The following is a 19,922-nucleotide window of genomic DNA, read 5'->3' as shown; positions in this document are numbered from 1 at the left end:
TCTCTACAATAAAACTGGTGTGTTTTCAACCCCATTGCCTGTATATCTGTCGGGGGCCCCTAAAAATGCCACTCGGGTGTGGCAGGCGAAACTGCAACACCTTTAAACGTGGGGGCATTTTTATGTGGACTTCTAGATGCTGCTGAAGCCTGGATGGTAAGCTGGGTTTGTATTTAGGGCAAAGGGGGCAGTGGTAAAGTTGCAACATGTTGTGCAGCATTCAACTGCATGCTTTCCACTTGAAGGAATGAATAATGCATCTACAGAAGGCAGAGAAACTGTTGCAAATGTTACGGTCATAGTACATAAACTTCAGTTCAAATTAGATGAATTCATAAAGCCAGCAAAGTCTTGTTTACACACACTGTTTGAGGATGAGCACAGCTCATTCCAGTATAGTCTCACCCAACAGCCTGAACGATAGAAAAACCTCTAAATCTTTATTTTATTTTGGACGACAAATAACCAACCGTTAGTGTCAATGTCGACATCTTAAGACAAATGCAGACCTATGCCCTCGCTAAAGTCTTTGCAAAAACATTAAATAAAGCCAAACACATTTAAAAATATAAATGGTTAGCTTAAGTTATCCACAGCAAAAAGAGCTAATCCTATCATTAAACTTCAGCAGATAATGCCAGCCGCCGATGGGATAACTACCTTTTGAAACGACAAATAGCCTACCCACACGTGCAACATTCGATAATTTGCGTGATTTAGATTTACACATATTGACAGCGGGAGCTATTTTGACGGCGAACATACGCAAGACCCGTGCATTTAGACTTTTTTCAATGTTTTGTATCATGCAAATCACTCACCTACCGTGTCATGGGGCCCAGTGTAGCAAACAACCGAGAACGCCTTAAGTTAGGGATGTAAATTATTATAATTTTTTTTTAAATCTTTGCTAACCAATTTAAATGCTGATGGTGCCATTATTCTATAGCCATTACACTGTGCAATCAATACTAACTTTATAATGATGAGTTCAAGCAAAAGGGTTGTGTATTGCTTCTTTAACAGTCTGAAAAATTTGGAGAATAAAAATTATAATAAAAGAAAGTAGCATATGATGTGAAGTAAAAATAACAATTGTGAAATATATATTCAAATAGCCCAAAAAAATAGAAAACAGAACATAGTCATGACTGCTCATTGGAGTGGGCTCTGCTGTGTCTTTGCATTGAGCAGGAATAATGACGTTGTGATCAGCGTAGCAGGGTGATCACAATGTGGTCGTCCCGTCCCTGCCAGAGCATCTCCCCCTCGAAATGCACCAGCCCCTGCTTCCTGGCTCGGAGCAGGACCCCCACCACCTTGTTGGAGATGTTCACGTAGTGCTTGAACAGTTGACCGAACTCCACCGTGAACACTTTGGCCCCTATGTCGCCGTCGGCAACACCCTCCTGCCGCCCGATGCCCTTGATCACCTCGCGCAGCTCCTCCACTTCCCTGCCGACGTGCCTGTGAGCGTCCAGCCCCCGCCGCTCTGTCCTGGAGCCCTCTGGGGGCCTCCCGTAGCCGTCCCACCGTCCCCTCTGGGGACCCGCCGGCGTCGTGACGGGCCCGGCCTCGTGGCTGAAGGGGTTGTGCTTCTGATACTCCCGGTGCTCTTCGGACCACTTCTGCCAGTTCTCCCTCAGGCATGTCACGGAGCCGGGGCACACCGCCAGGTCATTGTCGCCGGGTTGGGCAGCGGGTGGGGGGCTCTTTTCCCTTTCCATGGAGGTGGACCACCGTAGTTGTCTTTTGGCTCCGAAAAATGTGTATCATTTGTTTTTCTGAAACGATGAGTTTGAATCAATTCCATGGAAACCTCCATGGAAACTCACTTAAAGCTTGTGATAAACAACAGATAAACCTTTTTCTCTTTAAACACAATGCAACAATGTCTGCAGAAATATATACGGTTGAATTGGTTTGAAGGCCTAAAGTTGTAATTGCTGCTTTTAAACTAATGAGTTGACCCTAGATCACAGATAACTAGAGAGAGCACTGGTGATTAATAGGCCGCCACTCAAAATACCTCTAGATTCGTGAAACTCCAAAGAAATACTTCAAATAGCCTCCTATATCAAAGTTCAAAACAGTTGGCCTAACTGTCTTCCGAACGTTTTTTAGGGATTTGCAAAGTAAACATAACAAATTCACCTTACATTCCTCATCAACGGGCACTCTGACAACCACTTCAGCTGCAACGCGGTTCCTTCAAGAGCAGCTCGGAGCCCGGACGCCGCAGCCTGCAGCAGCAGCAGCAGCAGCAGAGCAGCAGCAGCAGCAGCAGCAGCAGCAGCAGCAGCAGCAGCAGAGCAGCGCTGCTCTGCTGCTGCTGCTGCTGCTGCTGCAAAGTACGGATGCTCTCCTGCCGGAGGGGAGGGGCCGCCAGATTGACGGACAGCAGGCTCCACGAATGAGCGCTTGGAGAGGGCGTGGGCACTGGATCCCTGTCCAATCGCTGCGGAGCTGTCAAGCAGCTTTCGACCAAGAGGCAACGTTTTATCAGGCGAACCAACAGTTGGAATTTGGAATGTCACGCATAAGAATGTGTTACCGGTAGTTCAATTTTCAATAAGTTTGGTACTATAGTTAACGTTAATCGTTATTTTATGTTACATTATCGTTATTTACCATTAAATGGTATCGGGTACGGGAGTTTATAATTTTTATACAAACTGCCCGTTAGCTAATGGCAATTTGTCCGGAGGTTCCGGTACCCCGTCGGACCTATTTTGATGTAACACCAAACATGGCGGCTCCCTGTGGTCGACGATCATGCTCACAGTATTTGCTACATCTAGCACAAGACAATCTTGATTTCAGATTACCGGTAATTTTTCATTTACAACGTAAAATCTTCCTTTTTTAATACTCACTAAATGGGTTTACTTCGTTAAAATATCTTAATTGTGACATCTGAACTCCAGTTCCGTGGTATTAGTATTAGCTACCGTAGCTACTGTTGTGAGTTGTAGTTTTTTTCAATGGCGCAAATGGGTTACGTTGGTTTCGGTTCCTTGTCCCGAATTTTGGATGTGATATTATTGTGAACTTTTGGTGTTTGTAAGCATGTGACGGGTGCGATAAGAATGTTCAATGATGTGTTCCACCTTCCAGGAGATCAAGGCTTTACTGTCTCTCAGAGGGAAACCATTTCGTCCTGGGGAAAAATTCGAAGAAAAGGTTGCAGCGGTTATTTGTCCAAAAAGTTGACAAAGATTAAGCTAATTCACTTTTTTTTATTTTCGGAGTAAGAACAACTCTTTCAGAGCCTGCCCCTTTTAATAAGTGTCTCATATGTTCTCCTCCCAGTCTCCCTTCTGGTGCCTGGATGGATTATCAGAGGAACATGTACGTGGAATCATGGCCAGATCTGTTTGTGCAAAGTAAGTGTTCAGTGTATGTTTTTGCAGAAGCTCTTATCCAAAGACACGTATGTACAGAAACCACATTTGACAGAAGTAACCTATGACATTTCACTGCATATATGTATGACCATATGTATACAGTATGTATGTGACGAATAACCTCTTGAATCTTGAATCTTTAGTGGAAAAACTGTAGTAAAAAAACATGCTTCAAATTATGCCGTGACCTGACTTGGAAACTTTCTTCATGAAAATTTTGACTTTCTTTAACCGCCTGTTCGATTTTTTTAATATTTGAATGTTTTTTAAATCAATAAAAACATTATGTTCTTTTAAAACATTTTTTTTTTTTTTTAACCTTTTTATATCCTGGTGTCTTTTAGGTCTGCTTTTGAATTATGGGGTCATGGACAGACACACGGCCAACTCAAAACATCCCTCTTGGCATATCCACCTGAGAACATGGTTGGTGATGCACGGTTTTCAGAGTTGTGTTATGCTGAGCTGAATTAGATGAGCACTTTCCGTCAATTCTGTCTGGATGCAAATTCTACAGTATTTGAGCCATATATATATACATATATATATATATATATATACACTAAGACAGCATCATATGGTATGATCACCGTCTTTTGAGCTGCTCTTCAACTTTGCGTTTTTCTTTGTTTTTTGTTGCTATTTCTTAGTACTTTTGTAACATGCAAGGGCTTTTACACAATATGATAGACAAACACTCTTAGAAATCACAACTAGAGTGGAAACAAATTTTTCATTACAATCAACAGCCATCTGTATGGAGCTGTATGGAGTTATTGACAGGCACAAGACTTTACACCCCGGGGCTGTGTTTATTCTGGCTGGCGATTGAAACCGCACCAATCTGAAGGAAGTCCTGCCAGGATTTTATCAACACATACGCTGTCCTAGGTGCGGAGGTAACACGCTTGACCATTTTACACTCTGTTCCGGGAAGGATGTAAGGCCCTCCTCCGACCTTCTTTCGGCAAATCAGATAACTCCTCAATTCTGCTGCTCCTCGCCTACAAACAGAGACTGCCTGAGGAAATGCCTGTGACCCAGACCATCCAGCGTTGGTCCGACCAATCACACTCTGCCCTACGTCATTGTTTAGGCACTATGGAGTAGAGTGTCTTCCACGACAATAACATTGACGCATTCACAGAATCAGGCATCAGATACATAGGCAAGTGCATCAACAGTGTTGTTCCAAGGGTTAATGTTTGAACATACCGAAACCAAGCCAGGGGTAAACGGCAAAGTCTGTGCTCGGCTTAAAGCTCAGACTGCCGCTTACAACTCAGGGGCTCTTAAAGAATACCGGAGATGCGCTCCGAACACACCTAAGACACCAGTTGTGGATATAGAAATGGACCAGGACTACTGCCCACTGTAAATATCCAGGGCAGAGGTGTTGAAATCTTTCAAAATAATTGATCCACACAAGGCGCCTGGCCCTGACGGTATCCCCGGCAGAGTACTCAAGGCGTATGCAGATCAGCTGGCGGGTGAATTCACAGACATCTTCAACCTATCACTGCTCCAGTCAATAGTCCCCAAATGTTTTAAAAAGACCACCATTGTCCCTGTTCCCAAGAGAACAAAAGCTCCCTGTTTAAATGACTACTGCCCGGTAGCACTCACGCAGGTCATCATAAAGTGCTTTGAGCGGCTAGTCAAAACCCACATCACCTGCTCACTGGCTGACACCCTGGACCCACTACTACAGTTCGGCAGGCCAAACAGGTCTACAGACTACACCATCGCCGCCGCAGACCACACTGCCCTCTCCTACCTGGAGCAGAGGAACACATACTGTATGTCTACAGCAAACCAAATTGACCTACCATTGTGCCCTCTAACCTCATCATTAACCTCAGGTACCTAGGATTCAACACAGCCCTGTGTAGACGGAGCCTGGACTTCCTGATGGGCAGGCCCCAGGCCGTGTGGATGGGCACCACCATCTCCACACTGACTCTCTGCACTGGAGCCCCCCAGGGCTACGTGCTCAGCCGCCTCCTGTACTCCCTGTTCACACATGACTGCCTAGCCACTCACAGCTCCAACTCCATCAAAAAGTTTTCTGACTCTACCACAGTCATTGGCCTGATCACTGGTAACAACAAGAGGGCCAACAGAGATGACGTGAGAGCCGTGACATCATGGCACCAGGACAACAACCTCCATCTCAACGTCAACAAAACAAATTAGCTTATTGTGGACAGGAAGCTGCATGAAGGACAACATGCCCCGATTCACATAAATGCAGTCGAGTGAATCAGCAGTTTCAGGTCCCTTCGGGTCCACATCAGCGAGGACCTGTCCTGGTCTCATCCCACTGGCATCATTGTCAAGGCAGCGAGACAACTGCTCTTCTTCCTCCACAGGCTGATGAGGTTCGGCATGGATTCCATGATACTCTGCAACTTCTATCCATGCACCATTGAGAGTGTCCTGACTGGCTGCATCACCGCCTGGTATGACAATTGCACGTGCTCGACCGCAAGGCTCTACAGAGGATGGTGAAAACTACACAGCACATTGCCAGGTCTGAGCTGCCAGCCATACTGGACCTCTACACTCAGAGGTGTGGGAGGAAGGCCCTGAGGATATTCAGTGGCCGCAGCCACCCCAGCCACCAGCTGTTCACTCTGGTACCATCTGGCAAACGCTACTGGAACACCCGCACCTACCCAACTCCATACAGACACACACACACACACACACACACACACACACACACACACACACACACACACTTTATGGTGAAACAGCCTTTGCACAAATGGGATGTCGACACTACTGTTCTACTGCACTATACAGTATATTATCTATTGTACATATTCTTGCTTCTATATACACTTGAATACTTTAATATATTAAAGTAATATATTATTACTCTTTTTTTGTTACTTATTTGAATACTACTTTATACTTTTTAAGGTTGACTTGTTCATCTTACTTACCTGCATTGTTGAAGAGAGCATGGAACACAAGAATTTGATGGCCAGCAATGACTGCTACTGCCTGTTTTGTTTACGGGCATATTTGACAAATAATGAACTTTAACTTAATATTTGGTGGGATTGTCCTATACAATTGTTTTACATTTACATTACTGTCGGGAGCAAGTATGTAACTCTTCTCCAAAAAAAATCTTCTTCCATTTTCCACCAACACCACCTTCTACAGTCCCCATATTTGCAGAAAGACTCAACATACAGAATCAACGTCTACACCTTCAACAAAACACTGGAGTTTAAGGACAGAATCCAGAGGATTGATGTGAGTCTGATGTTCCTTCCCACCTGTATGAACATGGGTGTGGGCAAAAAAATATAGAATTTGAGAGAGTGATTGCAAATGCCTCAAAACATGACTGTTATGCTTCATGCCCCTCTCAGGCTATGGAGTATCTTCCATTTGAGGGCGCAGTGAGCCTGAAGAGCCCGGACCACGTTTTCTGTTTGTTGGAAGACTACGGCACCGATCCCAACAACATCCCCGAAGAGCCTTTCCATGTCTACTTTGGCCGATGGGTAAGACCAAAATGGCCGACCTTTATTAGATGAGAGTTTGATTTTTACATTAATAAGATAAGACATATTATGAATCCCTCTTAGGCAAAATCTAGATGTTGCAGCAGCTCAGGACATAGGATAAATTCACAATATATACATTGAAATATAAACAAGTCATAAGTAATAAACAGCTTAACAAAGTATATAAAATAAGTATTAAAGTAATACTAAACAACCTAAGAATATACAGTGTAGTTATTTTCATTGAAATAAAAAATTAAGAAATCTGCCAATATAAGTATAACTAAAGCTTGTGATAAACAACAGATACAACCTTAAAATAACAGGAAAAACTATAAAAAAATAAAAATATAAAATATGAAAAAAACGAAAAATTAAAAGGGCATGTCCAAAAATGAAATATACGGTTCTATGCAATAACTAAAACAGTGAAGCAGAAAGATGAATGTACAATAAACCTGATTAATTATAACCCTTTATATTCCAAAACAGTGAACAAAATGTTTGCAATAAGGATCTACACCAAAACCTGGCATTGGCATTAAAATTCACATTATGGTTGTTGTGCAAATCGGGTGGGAGATATGATGGGGTGGGACAGAAACATGAGCGATAAAAGGTCTAAGTGAAATTTAAAACTGTCCCAACAGGGCGCTTACCGGGTCCTTGAGGTACTTGAAGTGCTTTAATTTCACCATCAGAAAAGTAAGTCTTGGAATACTTCGAAAATGAGCCCCTATTGTTCCGAAGTGTTAAAGTCCTTGAAAATACGCAACCATTGAAAGCCTGTGATATCCTTCCCCGGTTCTGTTATTCAAATTGTAAATAGTCATATTGTGTAGCTCCCCCTCGTGCCGCCAAAACAGCTCTGATCCATTGAGGCATGAACTCCACAAGACCTCTGAAGATGTCCTGTGGTATCTGGCACCAAGACATTAGCAGCAGAACCTGTAAGTCCTGTAGGTTGCAAGGTGGGGCCTCCATGGATCGGGCTTGTTGTTCTAGCACATCCCACACATGCTCCATTGGATCGGACCTTAATCCCGCCCATCAACATGTTGTAGAAGAAAACTTGATTCATCAGACCAGGCCACCTTCTTCCTTTGCTCCATGGTCCAGTTCTGACGCTCACGTGCCCATTGTAGGCGCTTTCGGTGATGGACAGGGGTCAGCATGGGCATTCTGACCGGTCTGCGTCTATGCAGCCCCGTACGCAGCAAGCTGTGATGCACTGTGTGTTCTATAACCTTTCTATCATAGACAGCATGAACTTTTTCAGTAATTTGTGCTCCAGTAGCTCTTCTAAGCGATTGTTCCAAATGCGCTCCCCACATGCATAAATGAGCATTGGCGCCCATGACCCTGTCGCCGGTTCACTGGTTGTCCTTCCTTGGACCACTTTTGGTAGGTACTAACCACTGCATACTGGGAACACCCCTCAAGACTTGCCTTTTTAGAGATGCTCTGACCCAGTTGTCTAAACATCACAATTTTGCCCTTGTCAAAATCACTCAGAACCTTATGCTTTTCCATTTTTCCTGCTTCCAACACATCAACTTCAAGAAGTGACTGTTCACTTGATGCCTAATATATCCCACCCCGCACACCAGCTCATCGAGAGCAGTTAAGGGTTCAGTGTCTTGCTCAAGGAAACTTCGATGTGCTGCCAATTGGAGCTGGGGTCGCATCGCTCTGAGCTCGAACCAGCCCACGTACACTCAGCGGTAATACAATAAACCAAAAAAACAATTACATTAAAAACCAATAAAAATTGTATTTTTTATTGTAGATGTATTAATTTTATTTTCTGACATTAATTGAATGAATTAACGTGCGCCACATAATCCCAGTGCGCCGCCCGTAACTTCAGCGTCACTTCAGAGTTCCAGTGCAGTGCGACCAGTAAAAAAAAAAGCCCATGACGGTATTTAGTCCTCGGGGGATCTCCCCACTTCCTAGTTCCCCTCAGGGAGTCACCAGAACTGTTTGGTGGGAAAACACCTATTCAGAACAATAATTACAGCTTCAGATGAGCGGCTTTGCCGGTAATTAACAGGCGGCTCGCTTAAAGTGTGCGTGCCAGGCTTGTAAGTGAAATGTATATTTTAAAGGCTGGTTATAAGTTACTGTGTTGGTGTTACTGATAAATGAACTTCCGTTCAAATGGAAGTTTAACTTGACTAGTCTAAAAGTCTGAAAAAATATTGCATATAATATAAGAGCCATTTGAAACCGAGAATCAGATTCTTCAATAACCAAAAATTGCCCAGGCAATTTTCACCATCTTTCGGGAAAATCGCACACGCTCAAACTCCACCTCTCAGACGAACCAGGTGGAGGCGAGCAGGTGGTGTGCCTGAGTCCCGGGGGTGCCGGATCCCAGACGGTTTTTGGCGTCCCTAACGATGGGATGCCAGGAAAACGATCTTCTGTACGCCACGTTTAAGTGCAAATTATGTCAATATGTAATAAGAATTTGTTCATTAATAACATGATAATAGGGTCTAATAAGTTTCACCTATGTAATGCTTATTTGGTGTTATTAACAGGCGGCTCGCTTCATGTGTCCAGCGCTTGTAAATTAAGTGTGTGTGTGTGTGTGTGTGTGTGTGTGTGTTTTTACGACGATGGAAAACATCATCGCAGGTCGCGGATGGCCAGCGTGAGCTTATTCGCTCATACAGTGTGAAGAACAGACACTTCATCGGCAACACCAGCATGGACGCCGGGCTGTCCTTCATCATGGCCAACCATGCCAGGGTTAAAGAGAATGACCTCGTCTTTGATCCATTTGTCGGCACCGGTAAGCGAGAGTGTGTATCTGAAACGCCCTTGGAGATGAATCGTTGGTGGCTTCATACATTGAGACTTTAAACTTTTTAATTTCATAACAACAAAAGAAAAGTGGCATCTAACATTGTGAAAAATAACCTTTTCACCATTTTAAGAGTCCTGATCCAATTCTCATCACCTATGTGTCCAAGACAGCTCTTAGGCCTAATGTCAAGAACATCTGCCTGTGTGTGGAAACTCCTTCTTTTGTCCTCCTTTTATCCTACTTTTATCCTATTTTTATCCTGCTTTTATCGTACCTTTGTCCTGTTGTTATCCTGCCTTTGTCCTGTTTTTATCCAGCTTTTATCCTACTTCTGTCCAGCTTTTGTCCTACTTTTGCACCTTTTATACTACTTTTCTCCTGCTTTTCTCCTGTTTTTATCCTGCTTTTATCCTGTTTTTATCCAGCTTTTATCCTACTTTTGTCCTGTTTTTATCCTGTTTTTATCCAGCTTTTATCCTACTTTTGTCCTGTTTTTATCCTGTTTTTATCCAGCTTTTATCCAGCTTTTATCCTACTTTTGTCCTGTTTTTATCCTGTTTTTATCCAGCTTTTATCCAGCTTTTATCCTACTTTTGTCCTGTTTTTATCCTGCTTTTGTCATGTTTTTATCCAGCTTTTATCCTACTTTTGTCCTACTTTTGTGATATTGATGTTGATATTGTGGAAACATTCAGTACGAATTTCAAAACATAAGTCGTTAATCTCTTCAACTTCATTGAGAAGAAAAAAAAAACGTGAAGATTTATTCACTTATCCGTCTATCAATCATTAAAGAAATATTAAACAATGACCAAAAAAATAAGAAACTTTTATCAGTTTATGACCATTAACTAAGCAGTTTTAAATTAATGATATTTATATTTCAATGGATTTCAATGGATTTGGATTTTTTATGTATGTAATGCCAAACCCTTATGATGTTCCCTCTTTTGTGAATCAACGTCTCTCAGGCAGTTTGTTGGTCGCGTGCTCTCATTTCGGAGCCTACGTCTGTGGAACGGACATCGACTACAACACCATCCACGGCAAAGGTAAGTTTCGCCCTTCTCCACGCTAACAAAATCAATGATTAATGTCTTTACGCGATAATGATTTATGCGTGCCTTAGCTTTTACTTTGGAGGAGACGCTGGAGTTGGTGAAGAAAGTGAACTTTTTCCCAAAAGGACCCGTTCAGACTCGCTTTTCCTTTTCTCGCCTGATCGAAGCATGTGAACTGTTGGTTAAATTGCTCCAGGCAGATCCAGCCGTACAAACCAGAAGTGGCGCGGCCCCGACGAGAACATTCGAGCCAATCTGCGCCAGTACGGAACCGAGAAGTCTTACGTAGACGTGATGGTGTCCGACGCCTCCAAAGCCGTCTGGAGGCAAGGACTGCTGTTCGATGCCATCATCACCGACCGTACGTCTGTAGGTTTTAGGGCATTTTTAGCAATTTGACACTTTTTGTTTGGAGAAGCTACTTTGGACAGGGTTCTCACCAGCTCCTTGAGGTGCTTGAATTTCGTCATCAGAAATTTAAGTACCGGTACACCTTGAAAATGAGCCCCCTTTGCTCTGTCCTAGAAAAAACAGCAACCATTGCAAATTGTGATATTCCTCCCTGGTTTTGTTATACAAATTGTCATGTATTAACATTTTTTTTAACAAAGAATCACTTTTACAACATAGATTATGCCAGGGAAATCTAAGTTGAATCTAGCATGGTTGGAAATAGACACTTATAATAGTAGACAGCAATGAGATTCATAATAGATATATGTAATAATAGATGTAATAGATACACTTATATAAAAAACAGATGATGAGATTACGATTATTTTATTTTTTTTAAATAAAATAATCAATTTTAATGTCAATCTTATTTTGTTTTGTGCAAATTCCTTGAAAATGAAAGAATTGTGCTTGAAGTATTGAAAGTGTTTGAATTTAATGTTGTAATGCCAGAATGAACCCTGTTTGAAGTTGTAACTTCCAAGCTACAACCATGATATGTTTTTGATGAAAATGGCGAGCTATAGTACAAGCTGTTAAAAAACTCATGCACTTATCATTACCATGTTTTTCTGCAGCACCCTACGGTATTCGTGAGTCCACAAGAAGAACAGGCTCGCACAAAGACACCACCAAACCACCCGAGGACTTGTAAGTTTCTGGACAATTGGATCAACCCCCAAGCGATTGTATTAAACTGTTAACGTCCGCCATAACCTCCAAGGAGTCTTGCAGTTACGTTCCAGGACTTGGACTCAGTCTGACTCCAGTCATTGTAAAATGCAGCTTTGTTGCTTATACTTGACGTAGTCTTTATTTTTGTCTTTATTTTTCGTTCGTCTGTTCAGTGCATAGAAAGACCTTGGTTGTGGACTGTGGACTGGGGATGTTGGGTTTGACTTGGTCGTGGCAGCTTGTCTCTGACTAGTCTGAAGCAAACGTATTTATTATTATTTATTTTTTTCGTCCGAGCCAGTTGTGGAGAGAGCCATGTGTCCGTGTCCATGGCGTACCACCTGAGTGACATCTTTGCCGATCTGTTAAACTTCTCTGCCCACCACCTGGTCATGGGCGGGAGGCTCGTCTACTGGCTGCCTATCTACAGTCCTGAGTAAGTATTCGGACTTGTGCTCTTGTTTCGTTTCAAAATTGGTTTTGTATTTAGTATTTTAATTCAATCCTTTTCCATATAGCATCAAAGCAACTCCTTGTTGGGCCAGTGAGCTTTCGCTTCCTTGATAGGGTGTCGATAGGATCGGTTTCATAGTCAACTAATCTTCTAAACTCTATTAACTCTATTAATGCTTTGCAAGCATCTATTTATCTAAATCCAATGTTGTATGATGCCATCCAATCAGTTTTTGTTACCTTACTTCCCATCAGCCCTGTTCCATTCACTTTCCCATAAGTCATGTCAGCAAGGCTGTTTACATGAGCAGCAAACAGGTGTTGCGGAGCTTAAACCCTTCCCTCCAGCTCAACCTGGGTCAACCACAACAGACGGCGCTAAGGCCGCGTTACATGGAATCTGCGTCAGGCCCAATTATCTTCAACAAAGTTCGACGTTGTTTGTGTCCCTCCCACGGTATAGCAGTAGCCCTGCTGCTGGCTGAGAGCGCAGGTGTTGTGACTTTAAAGGGCGGGTGGCGGACGCCTACTCATTACAGGGCTGGGGGGGGGGGGGGACGACCTGATTATGAACTGTTGAGATCGAAGGTGCTGAGGTAATCCATGCGCATAACAGTACATATGTGTGTTGGAATTTGTGCACGCAGAGTGCCAGCACACTGTGACACCATGTTCGCATGTTCACATCGGCTACTCATCAGCGGAGCGTGTTAACTCACTCCATCCTTATGGTGTGTGTGTGTGTGTGTGTGTGTGTGTGTGTGTGTGTGTGTGTGTGTGTGTGTGTGTGTGTGTGTGTGTGTGTGTGTGTGTGTGTGTGTGTGTGTGTGTGTGTGTGTGTGTGTGTGTGTGTGCGCAGACCTAGCTCGTCTCCTGGGCTTAATCTGGGGCTCTAGCGGAGTTATCAAGTTTCTGTCATTCTGACCATATGTGTACGTGTGTCCTTTGTTGGTTTCTGTGTGTGCTGACAGCTGACGCAAGCTCTTGTCAGCACCAGACTGGTGTCTAGACTGGGCCTGACCACCCTCCTCCCCCTTTAGTCCTTCCCACTCTCTTTTTCAGTGAAAATACAGATTCTACGGAAGATGCATAAAGAAGGAAAGTCATATACTGTAGAGCAGTGTTTCTCAAATTGGGGTATTATCATACCCCAATTACTGACTGCAGGGGGTACGGCAAAAATAAAGTGTTAATTGAAATATTGGTTGTATATAATATAATAAAAAACACAAACGGCGCACATACGACGTACATTATTTATGTATCATTAATATAAATCTTTTGTTTTTTTCTCCCAATGCCAGTAAAGGGGGTACTCAGCTGAAAAGATATTAGAGGGGGTACACGACTAAAAAAGTTTGAAAGCCACTGATATAGAGACCATGTGAGCTAATTTTGACAAATTGCTATCATTCCCACAGTCCCCTGTACAGTTTATGTATCAATTAGCGATAAAGACGTGTGTTCGTCTTAATTAACTTTTAAGAGAAATCTTCAAGAACCTTCCAGTTTTCCACTTCAGTTAAAGTCTTAATTTGATGGAATATGTCGCAGCTAGCAACCCTAACCCTCCTCTACAGTTTGGGATATTCAGATATTGTTTTTATATTCGTCTTCATACTGCTTCTGCTTAGCTATGCTCATATTTGTTTATGTACCTATGTGTTTCGGTGTGTTTTGTTTTTCCCAGCTCGCTTTGTGGTACATTTACGATTTTAAATAATGCTTGGCCGCTTGAAAATGTACGGTACTTTGGCTCTGTCTTTTATATGTGAATCAGTAGTATACCTCAGCTCTACTTTCAAATTGATTCAAAGGCCCAGTGTTTCTTTATTGACACCTCCCAGTTTATGAACGTCATGTATGGGACTGAGAGGAAGCTCAATAGCCACTCCCATTAAAATATCTTAAATGGTTTCTGTTTCTAAACAAATATACATAGCACTCAGCCCTGCTTTCCTACTCTTGTTACCTTCTCTGGTTTCTCAGTAGGGGGCACTGTTGACCACCGCTTCAGGTACGACCAGGCGTCGGGGGCTAGTCAGGGTTTCAGCGACGGCTTCTCATAGTGCAGGATTGTACTGTTGTGGCACGAGAGAGATCAATCTGTGTGTGTGTCCGTCCCAGGTACTGTGAGGAGATGGTCCCCCTCCACCCATGTCTCAGGCTGGTCAGTAACTGTGAGCAGACGCTCTCCAGCCACACCTCCCGCCGCCTCCTCACCATGGAGAAGTTCAAGGAGCCGCAGGTCAGTGTGTGTGTGTTTTACCACACTTGGAGGACCAGACTCCGTCCAATGTACAATTGTTTAGAAGTGCACCAGCCACATAGGTCCTCACTTTGATACCAGTGCAAGAACGTGTGTGTCCATAATATGGTACAGTATATCACACCTGAATACACACCATTATTAATAGGACATTGGTATTGTCGTGTCATATTTAGTGTCCTCATAATCCGAAAAGGCTTTAATGCTGTTTGAAAAAAAAAATAATAATAATAATTCAAATAGTTAAGATGCATTGCCTGATTTCTCATGATTCAAATATTTCATTAATATTCATATATACATTCATTCACATTTCATTTCATTTCTAAATCGACATAATCCCATATTATCTGGTCTTTAAAGGTTTTTCTAGATGACCCCGTAAACCAACCTGTGTCTGTGTTAATTGATGTGAGGTTGCCTCCGCAGTTCTAATGTGTGTAAAGATGCAGATGTGTACTTAAAGTGGCGATCCATAACATCCCAAATTAGTCCCAGAATTCAATTTGAAACTAAATTTTATTTTTATTTTTTCCAACATCCGGTTTCCAATGGAAACAGAATATACAGTAGCGCATGCATAACGCAATTTATGGAATGGCTGTTTCTTATAAAGTTAGGATTGGGCCTAGGGCTGTGACTATGTTTTTTTTCTTACTGCAGTGAGAAGCAAAGCATCACCACGGGATTCCGATGGGGGGAGGCACGGCTCTCCGTGCGGCCCAATGGCGGAGAGCCGTGCCCTGTTCCACCAGATAAAAAAACCAAGAACACACTGTTTTTAGTTTTTTTATGCTGAATAGTGGAGTACTCGCATTGAACACCCAAATTCGATTTGACTGACAAAATTCTGAGTTGGGTACAGTCCTATAAATAATTTATAATAATAACAAAATAAATCCCTCATACAGTATGTTTATTGAACTGTTCCTCCCTCTTGCACGTGGTGACGAGCGAAGCAGCTACAAATTTTTGTTTCACCAGAGGTCCTTGAACATAGGATGGAAGACATTTGCCCTTTTTATGTATGTTAATTCTGTGTGAGTCCAAGGCCGAGCGTATTCTCCAATTGTCGGAGGCCTTTGGAAAGCACGGATTTGCGGTAGCATCGTTGTGATAAACGACGCAGACGTCACCGCCTAGAGTTATTATAACTTTTTTTTCTCCTAATATTTTATGTCTCGCAGATATGAGCGTGTTCGGTGTTAACCAAGTGCACATGTGTGTCTGTTTTTATTCCCATCTTTTAAAACAAAAAATGTATGTGTCCGTCGTTTTGTTTCGTGTATACAACCACATAATTGAGTGAAAACTACATATGTTGAATATTATAGTTTGAAAACCAGCGGTTCTGTCCTGGGGTAAATCAAATCCTCCCCCCTGGCTGTGATTCGCCCATATTTCTTTTTTAATACCGGGAACCCTAAAATGGCTTAATCACACGTCGTATAGAAAACAATCCATCTTTGGATCTGGCAACTTTTCTCTACTTGGAAACACCAAATTGCTCTCATGATGGGCCTCTCTGCAGCACACACACACACACGCACGCACGCACGCACACACACACACGCACACACAGGGTCGTTTGATCTGATCTGACCGGCATGTATCTCCAGATTTTTCCTGTTTCTTCTATGCCAAAATATTGTCACACCTTTCAACTTCATGCTCAGGATATATGTGGCAGTAGGAAAGATTTCCATTCTTGTGTGTGTGCGTGTGTGCTCCTGACTTACTCATCCTCTTTAGACCCGATCCATCGGCCAATTGGCTTTTGTAAAATATTCTAATTAGAAATGGTGGTAATAGCCTCTGTGAGGCAGATAAATATGTCCCCTTGAAAGCCCGGTGTTAAAAGGTGGAATAACAAATGTTGTTTATCTTGTTAATGAAGTGTGACGCTCGGTGTTTGATCACCGTGGAAAAAAACAAAACAATTCTGAAGTGGTGTAAAATGCCCCGTACCAGTTGTGGTTGGTCGGAACTATTGTGCTACGTTACATTAAAACGAGGGTTTTCAACCACTACATCGGTAAATTGTGCTTATGGAAATGAGCTGTTGTGTCACAAGATAAAAATTGTGAGGTTGCACTAAATTCATCAAATGAATCCAGATCCCCAGCTCCAGCAGAACAATGGGAACATTAGGTCAAAAGAGTCGTTGGATTTGCCGACTCGCTGTTCATTGGATTCAGTTCTTGCTCGATGAATAAGAGTCGTTTGACACAAGAATCATTTAATTCTGTCCAAAGATGTGTTTTGTCAGAATGGAGGTACTAAATCATTAAGAGATTTGTTCGCTACGGATGAATAGTTTCAGTCTTGCATTACTATAAGCACAATTCCACGGTGCTTTTTAGTGGTTAAAAAGACAGTCATGTGCCGTGGGGTTAAAGTGTGTGTGGCAGAAAAAAAGACTGGACTAAAATAAAAAATTGTGGCCTCCGGAGTTGGTCCATCAGTCCCGTTACCCGGAGTTTTCCGCTGGCTCTGTGGAAGAAGGACCGTTGACTCCTCCGCAGGTTGCTTGGCAGCCTCATCCGACGGGAAGAGGAAGGTGTTGGTGACAAATCACAGGCCTGACTCATCACTTTCCGATTTCCTGAGTTCATTACTCCTCTTTCCAGCACCTCACTTCCTCCCTCGCTCAGTCGCTGGAGAGGCTGTGGCGGCTTTCGCCACAAAACTGCCTCATTAGAAATCTTGTTTTTTGTTTTTTGGGTTTTTTTTGTTTTGTTTTTGGACAAATTCATTGAATTCAATTAATCTCAATTAATAATCTAAATTCAATCTCTTGAACTGAACTATTGAATAATACCACACACCTCAAAGTTGACAGAGCACCCATGAACTAGTCATCTTATACGTTTGACCTGTCCACGGTTACACCTGACCATCCCTCAAATTACCACATACGTTTGTCAAAGTGGATTGTGCCGCAACTTGTGTTTCAATCCATTTCACGAGGCAGAAGTAAAGTGGAATTAAATTAAAAAAAAAAAAAACCTACTGAAACCCATCCTTTCATTTTTCAACCTGTGTTTCTCTGCAGGAGGCGGACCTACTGTCCCATCTGTCAGAGCAGCGCTTCAGCCCGTACCAGGGACATAATTCCTTCAGAGAAAAGTACTTCAGCGGCGTCAACAAGAGGGGCCCAAAGGAGGAGAATGGCATCAACGGAGAGTGACTGCAACCGTGGAGTATTTCACCAGCGTCAGTAAAGGGACGATGGCGATGGACAAGGAGGATCCTGGCGAAAAGGGCTTGAGTGTCGTCGTCAGCGGAATCAAATGAAAGGGAGATTGTCGATCCAATCGTTGTATTGTTTAGAGCTTTCGAATTCTGTTTTTATGCCTGTTGACATTTTTTGAAAATAAATGCATCTGATGCGAGACCTAATTGCCACTTGTTTTGCAGCTTGGCAGCGAAGGGGGCTTTTCATCAGCATGTTGTCGATCCATGCCAGACAAATACTCTACTTTCAATGCTTAAAGCGACAGACCACTTATTTGGGGAATTTGTGGTTTTGTCAATCTTATACCAGAATCAGACGAGAAGGTTGATACCAATTTCATCCCTGTGTGTTCACTCCAGAGATGGCGATGGGCTGCATGCTAACCCTGCTAACACTTCAAGACCGAAGCCACATGATAAGTGATGGGCTGGCGTTCCTGATGCCAGACTGAACTTGTTATTGTAGGTCTTGCATCTAGGGTCTATGGTGGGTCTAGGATTTAGACCAATATATGTCTTGTTTCTTTTGGAGGGTCCGCTTTTCTGTCCTCGGGTCTACTTGCCACTACAAGTGGTGACTAATATTACATTTTTACAGCCCATCTTCAGTAGAGGCAAAGGAGCCGCATTTAGGGCACTTCTCCTGGGTTGCGTCCCAACCTCACCAACACAAAACACCACACCACACGCTGGCACAGTTAGTCAGCGGCTTTCAGCTGATTTTCCGACCCACTGTTTACGTGGGGCCCGGGTCAATTATTCCTCTCCTTTATGTACACCAATGCCTGCCGCTGTGTTTATCAGTTGGGCCTCTGCCCTCTCACCCCACACCTCCAGACCTGCCATTGTCTGTGGTGCACTGCGCTTTATGGTCGTTTACAGTTCCCACGATGCAGTTTTTGCTGCGACGCCGCTGCTGCCACCAGGGCCCGACTTGTCTGATTCCACAAGACAAGTCAGCAAGGCGCTCTCCTTTCCCCTCGTAATATGTCGTCTCCTGTTTTGTGTGTGTGTGTGTGTGTGTGTGTGTGTGAGAGAGACAGAGAGATTAAGTCTTCAGATGATGATGCCTATAATAAGGTCGGGAGCTCTTTTCCGATCCAGCTACGGTAATGCTGTCCAGACACCGAGGAGAGCCTTATAGTGATTCATGTGGAATTTCTTTCTGCCGGCCTTTCTTTTTCCCACAGTGCATCCTGGTGCCATCTCTTCCCCAGGTAAACAATGCACACACACCTTGCCATTCACATGATGTAAAAGAAAACATAATTCATCAGACCAGGCCCCCTTCCTCCATTGCTCCATGGTCCAGTTCTGATGCTGACATGACCATTGTAGGCACTTTTGCCGGCTACGCAGCCCCATACGCAGTAAGTTGTGATGCACTGAATGTTCTGACACCTTTCTATCATAGCCATCATTAACTTTTTTTCAGCAATTTGTGCTACAGTAGCGCTTCTGTGGGGTTGGACCAGACGAGCTAGCCTTCGTTCCCCATGCGCATCATTAAGCCCTTGGGCGGCCATGACCCTGTCACCGGTTCACCGGTCGTCCTTCCTTGGACCACTTTTGGTCGGTACTAACCACTACATACTGGGAACACCCCACAAGACCTGCTGTTTTGGAGATGCTCTGAGCCAGTCATCTTGTCATCACAATTTGACCCCCAAAGTCGCTAAGATCCTTACATTTGGCCATTTTTCCTGCTTCCAACACATCAACTTCAAGAACTGACTGTTCACTTGCTGCCTCATATATCCCACCCCTTGACAGGTGCCATTGGAACGAGTTGATCAATGTTATTCACTTCACCGGTCAGTGGTTTTAGTGTTGTGGCCGATGGCTGTATATAAATCTTTTAACTTGCTTGCCAGTTTTTATTTCTGCATCAAGTATTAATTTAGCACAGAAATCCATGCTCTGTTTGTCAGATTGAGGTCTCTTGCTCTCCTTTGTTTGAAGATAAAATATGGGGACTATTTATTAACCCTCAGGGAAAATTCAGTTGTTAACAGCAGCAGA

The 19,922-nt window shown here is 43.2% G+C and overlaps 2 protein-coding genes across 3 annotated transcripts; one reads left to right on the top strand and one right to left on the bottom strand.

Moving 5' to 3' along the window:
- Positions 1-416: 416 nt before the first annotated feature.
- LOC307234227 (actin-binding Rho-activating protein) lies at positions 417-2,238 on the bottom strand. 2 transcript variants are annotated; one of them, XM_080005842.1, is made up of 2 exons: positions 2,160-2,238; positions 417-1,784 (listed from the first exon to the last, which is right to left on the bottom strand). In XM_080005842.1, exon 2 carries the CDS (start codon positions 1,725-1,727, stop codon positions 1,212-1,214), a length of 516 nt encoding a protein of 171 aa, XP_079861968.1. In that variant the 5' UTR covers positions 1,728-1,784; positions 2,160-2,238; the 3' UTR covers positions 417-1,211. The 2 variants fall into 2 exon arrangements, with proteins under 2 accessions (XP_079861968.1, XP_079861967.1); XM_080005841.1 differs by having other exon boundaries at positions 2,155-2,231.
- A 494-nt stretch (positions 2,239-2,732) lies between these two features.
- trmt11 (tRNA methyltransferase 11 homolog) lies at positions 2,733-18,060 on the top strand. Its single transcript, XM_080005959.1, has 13 exons — positions 2,733-2,830; positions 3,118-3,183; positions 3,313-3,386; positions 3,752-3,833; positions 6,585-6,677; positions 6,797-6,931; positions 9,581-9,737; positions 10,724-10,804; positions 11,010-11,174; positions 11,845-11,917; positions 12,243-12,377; positions 14,522-14,642; positions 17,719-18,060. The coding sequence occupies exons 1-13, from the start codon at positions 2,750-2,752 to the stop codon at positions 17,851-17,853; spliced, it is 1,398 nt and encodes a 465-aa protein (XP_079862085.1). The 5' UTR covers positions 2,733-2,749; the 3' UTR covers positions 17,854-18,060.
- Positions 18,061-19,922: the final 1,862 nt, after the last annotated feature.

Source organism: Zeus faber (assembly GCF_960531495.2).
Source record: "Zeus faber genome assembly, chromosome: 8".
Lineage (NCBI taxonomy): Eukaryota > Metazoa > Chordata > Actinopteri > Zeiformes > Zeidae > Zeus > Zeus faber.
Note: the sequence above shows the minus strand (reverse complement) of the source record. Positions and strands in the feature narration are given on the sequence as shown.

Coding starts and splice junctions, on each gene's coding strand:
- LOC307234227 (XM_080005842.1), bottom strand. CDS start 1,727: ATGGAAAGGGAAAAGAGCCCCCCACCCGCTGCCCAACCCGGCGACAAT.
- trmt11 (XM_080005959.1), top strand. CDS start 2,750: ATGGCGGCTCCCTGTGGTCGACGATCATGCTCACAGTATTTGCTACAT. Junction 2,831..3,117: donor ATCTTGATTTCAGATTACCG/GTAATTTTTCAT, acceptor TCCACCTTCCAG/GAGATCAAGGCTTTACTGTC. Junction 3,834..6,584: donor CATATCCACCTGAGAACATG/GTTGGTGATGCA, acceptor CACCTTCTACAG/TCCCCATATTTGCAGAAAGA.